The sequence below is a fragment of the Euphorbia lathyris genome, chromosome 10, assembly GCF_963576675.1.
Source record: "Euphorbia lathyris chromosome 10, ddEupLath1.1, whole genome shotgun sequence".
NCBI classification, from domain to species: domain Eukaryota; kingdom Viridiplantae; phylum Streptophyta; class Magnoliopsida; order Malpighiales; family Euphorbiaceae; genus Euphorbia; species Euphorbia lathyris.
The window spans coordinates 47,407,153-47,413,318 of NC_088919.1; the positions used below are offsets into that span (position 1 = coordinate 47,407,153).

The window sequence follows — 6,166 nt, forward strand, 5'->3', positions numbered from 1 at the left end:
TTACGTATTTGCGAAGTATGCGAAGTCTGCGAATGTATTTGCGTAATATGTGAATTCGCATAATCGGATTACTACGAATTATGCGAAGTATGCGAAGTGTATGTTATTTCATGATGTTATTACATTCTGTTATCTCATTTTTTTTTGTTTATTATTGACAGAAGAATGTCAGACCAGTTTGTGTTGTGTGTGATCATGTGGAATGGCCGGTGGAAAACAGTTGGTAAGACCACGACATACGATGGGGGCGAGAAGAAATTGCTGAAGCTGTCTCCGGGATTGAGCTTGGAAAGGCTGCAAGAGATAGTATACACAACTGCTCATGTTGATCCAATGTCATTTGATCTGCGTATGACTATGCAGTTAACTATCGGACGAAAGCAACTACCTGGGGCAGTAGTTCCGATTGTTGATTCAAGTGATGTTGAGTGTTTTTTAGATTATTGTCGGATGAAAACTGACGCTGTTACCCCACTATATGCTAATTTTGAGTCACGAACAATCCAACCGCGAGTCACGAAGGTAGAGAATGTTATTCATTCAAGTTGTGATGCTAATGCCACAGTTGTATTTGAAACAAATCCTGAAGTAGACAACACAACTGTTGAACGCCCCCCCTCATAGGCCAGGAAAAGAACCAATCACTGAGTGCAATATTGCATCCCACACTCCTGGTTTAGATGATATTAGCTCGAATCCGGTTTATCATCGGGAGGACCAGCTGTACGATGATGACATTTGGGGTCATGATCACACAGAGGAAACGGTAAATGATGGACAACCTACCCCTCCGAGACAATCGCATTGCGAAGCTGTTCCCCAAAGCAGGGTATTGGCAGAGAGTGTAGAAACAATAAGGAAGAGGAGTGATCCATTTCGATGGCTACCTGAGATCCATGATGCACCCAAATTTACTATTGAAGATAGTTCATCGAAAGGGGTCGTCGGTTTAAAGGTACACGACATGTTCTCTAACAAACCAGAATTGCAGGCTGCACTAGGTAAATACGCAGTGAATAATAGGTTCGAATGGAAAGTGTACAAGTCTAACAAGTCCATGTTTGAGGTTAGATGTAGACATTCAGATGTATGTAAATGGCGTGCTAGAGGAATTGCGATATCCAATTCAAGTATGTTTAGGCTCCGAAGAATGGATACAATGGACAACCACACATGTTCTAGGGATCAAATGTTACCACATCACAGGCAAGCGGGGAAACGAGTGGCTGGCATGCTACTTTCAGCTAAGTTTGATATCCAGGGTAGAGTGTTTAGACCAAAGGACATTGTGAAAGATTTTGAGACCCAATACAAAATAAACTTGTCGTATATGCAGGCTTGGAGAGCAAGGAATTGGGCGATAGAAGATGTGATGGGTTCACCGGAAGAGTCATACATGTTGTTACCAGACTACTGTGAGACGTTGAAAACATGCAACCCAGGTACGGTAACACATATTCAAACCGACGATGCTGATCATTTTCAGTACTTCTTTATGGCGTTTGGTCCTTCACTTAGAGCTTTTAAAGAACACATTCGGCCTGTCATTTGCGTTGATGGAGCCTTCCTAAAAGGTAAGTATCCAGGACAATTGTACATTGCAGTTGGGAAAGATGGTAATAACCAGATTTATCCTATCGCTTTCGGGGTTGGACCAAACGAGAGCAACGAGGCTTGGAGTTGGTTCATGACGAAGCTGAAAGAATGTATTGGGGACATAGACAATTTTGCCATAATCTCGGATAGGCATAAAGGAATTGACTATGCTATGAATTTAGTGTTTCCAAATGCAATACATGGATGTTGTTGTCACCATTTGAAAATGAACCTGCAGGCCAAATTCAGGTCAGTTAGAAAGATAGGCGATGTGTATTGGGGAGCTGCTAAAGCTTACAGGGTTTCAGATTTTATTGAAGCATTCACTCGACTACGTGAGCTACATGGCCCAACAGCAGTATATCTAGAGCAAGCTGGTATCCAGAGATGGTCGCGTGCATATTTTCATACCCGTCGTTATAACATAATGACAACAAACATTCCTGAATCATGGAACGCTGTAATGGTTGAAGGAAGACGTTTGCCCATCACAATGTTGATAGAGTACATTAGAACTACTGTGCAACGATGGTTCTATGAAAGACAAACAGCGGCTGGTAAATATTTTATACGTTGTCATTTATGGTAATTTAGCTGATACATAAATACATTACCTTCATTTTCCATTTCCAGGAGCACGAGAACATTATCTGTCATTGGACGGTGAACGGAAGATGAAGAAACATGTTACTAAAGCTATACCATGTACATTCAGTGGAATAAACCAACACAAATTTCAGATTGGGGACCGAGGGAAAGGGGGTATTGTTGACTTAAATGCAGGTACTTGCACGTGTAGGCAATGGCAACTTTCTCAATTTCCTTGTAAACATGTATGTAAAGTTGCATGTGAGAATCGACTAAGTAACGCATACCAATGGGTTGATAAATATTACACCAACAACGCAGTTAGATTAGCTTACGCAGAGTGCATCTACCCACTCGGACCCCAGACGGAGTGGACAAACTGTGCCCCTCCAAGGAATGTGCTTCCCCCTGTACGAGGTTCTGCCCCAGTTGGACGACCAAGAAGTCAGAACAGAAGACCGTCACAAGGTGAAAACCCATTGCCAATGATATGTAGCCGATGTGGGAATAGAGGGCATAATAGGTTGAATTGTGACCGACCGTTGCCAAATACAATTCAAAGTCCCAGTACAATAGCAAGTTCACGAAGTTCTAGGACTTCGAACAATTGATGCGGTTTGAGCAAAATTTATCCTTATGTCTTGTGAGATTAATTATTGTAATGAATTTGGTTGTATCGAACTAAAGTGTGTTTTAGAATGTTTGGTTGTATCGAACTAAAGTGTGTTTTAGAATGTTTGGTTATGTCGACATAATGTGTGTTTTAGTTTGTGTAAGACAACTTCGCGAATATATGGACAACTTCGCGAATCAATAGATATGCGAACTCGCGAATACACCAGTTTGCGGATCAGGACGTATGTCTGCGAAGTAGACGTTCGCGAATACACCACTTTGCGGATCAGGACGTATGTTCGCGAAGCTGATATGATTCGCATAAGCAATGGTAGCTTCACGAATATATGGACAACTTCACGAATCAATAGATATGCGAACTCGCGAATACACCAGTTTGCGGATCAGGACGTATGTCTGCGAAGTAGACGTTCGCGAATACACCACTTTGCGGATCAGGACGTATGTTCGCGAAGCTGATATGCTTTGCATAAGCAATGGTAGCTTCGCGAATATGAATACTGCGAACTGGTATCCTCGCGAATTCAGTCATATGCGAATTGGCGAATGCAATGGGCACAATATATAACTAAAGATCTATATAACAATATATAACAAAAGATCTATATAACAATAGAAATTACTCAAAATGCATACAGTTTTCCATGGAAAATTTCAATTACAACACGTAATCTAAGGAAATCTCCGTCATCTGGGTCTAATTCATGCAATTGTCGTCCAGCTGTTAAAAGTTGAGAAAAAATGCACACCAGCATCCCACAATCGTTCAATGCTGTTCTCTGTTGTGGAGTGTCCGGTAGCCTAGTCCACCCTATCCGGTTGTCCTGATTTTGACCAGTCCACCCTATGGTTTTGCCAATAGCGTATGCAAGTACGATCAGGGGCCTCTGGAGTACTTGACCAAGCTTCTCCTCACTGTCATTAGAAAGACAACTATCATATATGTACATATGCATATTCGTTGTATTTAGCACTCCTAATATCCAGTGGTTTCCTTTTATGTTGAATGGCATGAATATTCGCTTCAACCCCTTCCATGGTCTCATAAACATGTCATCTCTCCCATTGATAGTATTACACACGTGGCCCATATCTAGATTGTGTGACAACTGTATATATCCAGTGAATTGGCTATCACATGTAGTCCAGTCCGCATCTAAGCCATTCTCGAACGACTGGCGCCGCAACAGATACATGAATGCATCGATGTGCTAGTTAAAAAAGAAATATAGACATAATTCAAACACATGCTTCACAAACATATGCATCACAAACAAACAAAACATAATATCTAAAAGCAATACCTCCCCGTCCCAATATTTTCCCGGTGTCTCAGCTTGTATGAACCACGGGATTTCCGGCTGCAGTGGTTCGGTCCCTTTAACGAGCCTTGATGACTTTTTGTTGCAAAAATTCCTCCACACCTCATACGTAGACACATCGTCCTTATCAATCCGGACTGACCATGACGTAGGTACAGGAGGTGCTCTAGGAACGGCGAGACTCTGTGATACGACAATATCCATGCACTGAGCCACCGTCTTAGTTCCCTTATTGGCTACCTTCTTAGTTCCCTTCGTAGCCAACTGCTTACACCTTTTTCTTTTCTTTTCCTCCGTGTACGGTGTTGTCACGTGCTGTGATCGCTTCCTTTGTCGCACCGCCCTTAACGGCTGAGGTTGATGCACATCATCTATCACGGCTTGTGTGTTCTCGCTTAAAGTGATAATTTCTTCCTGTCAAAATATAACGACCAACATCCTGTAAGGAACATATTTAAAAATAAATATAAATCTACGTGTATATAAACTATCATACCTTTTCAGGGAGCATCTCTTGTGGTTCCGTGTCATCACCGATTTCAATCACCTCCCCACACTGATCCTCCTTCCTCTCACCCTCTTCTTTCTTATCTTCTCCACACTACTCTTCCTTCATCCCACCCTCTTCCTTCCTCTCACCCTCTTCTTTCTTATCTTCTCCACACTGCTCTTCCTTCATCCCACCCTCTTCCTTCCTCTCACCCTCTTCCTTCTTATCTACTCCACTCTGATCTTCTTTCCTATCCTGGTTTTCGTTCTTATTTTCATCTTCACTATGTTCCACACCATGCTCTTCTACAACGTTCGCCTCCCCCACATCCCCACCTATTTCCCCAACAAATTCGAAGTTAGTATACATATCACATCCAAGATGCTCTCCCATCCGATCTGCCTTACTCACAGCCCGTAGATCCGCCATCAACTCCTCCTTCAACTCCACCCTCAACTCGTCCTTCAACTCCGCCCTCAACTCTCCCTTTAACTCCACCTTCAACTCTGCCCTCAATTCCTCCCTGAACTCCGCCTTCAACTCTGCCATCAACGCCTCCTTCAACTCCACTCTCTCCCGCCTATTAGACTCATTGAACTCCGATCTCATCTTCCGCTCGAATTCATTTGCCAATGAATCTTTAAGTTCCACCTTCAACATTTCAAATCTCTCCCGCATCTTTGCCTTCCTTTCTTCTTCCTCATTTTCCTGTATATTCACGTCATTCTTCTTCTTAGACCTCTTCTCGTTTCTAATTCTGTCCTCTTCATCTATATAAACATACTCTTCGCTCTGGTTACCTACAACATTCTCTTCCTCAATCTCTACAGCATTCTCTTCATCATTATGTACCTCATTCTCTTCCTCATTGTTCTCCTCTTCTTCACTTAGCTCAGACCCCTTATAAGGTGCGAATAACACATCAAGGTCAAGGTCTACAGCTTTCCCATCAAAATAATCCTTCATTGGCGCATACCAATCGCACTTTGCCTCGTCTTCCTCGATAACAAGTTCAGATGCTTGCACATCAGCTGACTGAAAACATGAAAAATCAAACCCAACTCCATAAGTACATGTTACTTACATCCAAAGCACACATTAATTCTGTACACAAGACATATGTACTTACCTTAAATATTTCTTCAGCTTCTAAGAAAGTTATATTCTTTGCACTTATCCACCGACATATACGAGGGTACACGTTCTTTGGTCTCCTCAAATAGTATTTAGGGGGTGCATGCAATATCTCCAGTATCCAAGCCTACAAAGTATTAAATAAAAACCATTACATTTGAAATCTAACATTAATTAAATCACATGCATATAGGAAACATACCTGGAATGCTTGTGCTAATCCATGAAGCTGATATGGGACGACCTTCTTCTTTCCTTCTTTCGCGTTGTCCGCGTCAAATGCCTTCTTCCTTCCTGGGATCCCACGTCCCATCGTCTTGTACAGCTCATTCCAAGCAGGCACACCCCATGGAAACGAGTTAAATACAGTCGGGAAATCAGTTAGGTTGATGATATTGTC

At 42.2% G+C, this 6,166-nt stretch overlaps 1 protein-coding gene across 1 annotated transcript; it reads right to left on the reverse strand.

Annotated features, from left to right (window-relative positions):
* Window positions 1-3,443: 3,443 nt before the first annotated feature.
* On the reverse strand, window positions 3,444-4,752 carry LOC136208116 (uncharacterized). Its single transcript, XM_065998939.1, has 3 exons — window positions 4,639-4,752; window positions 4,125-4,556; window positions 3,444-4,031 (listed from the first exon to the last, which is right to left on the reverse strand). The coding sequence occupies exons 1-3, from the start codon at window positions 4,651-4,653 to the stop codon at window positions 3,444-3,446; spliced, it is 1,035 nt and encodes a 344-aa protein (XP_065855011.1). The 5' UTR covers window positions 4,654-4,752.
* Window positions 4,753-6,166: the final 1,414 nt, after the last annotated feature.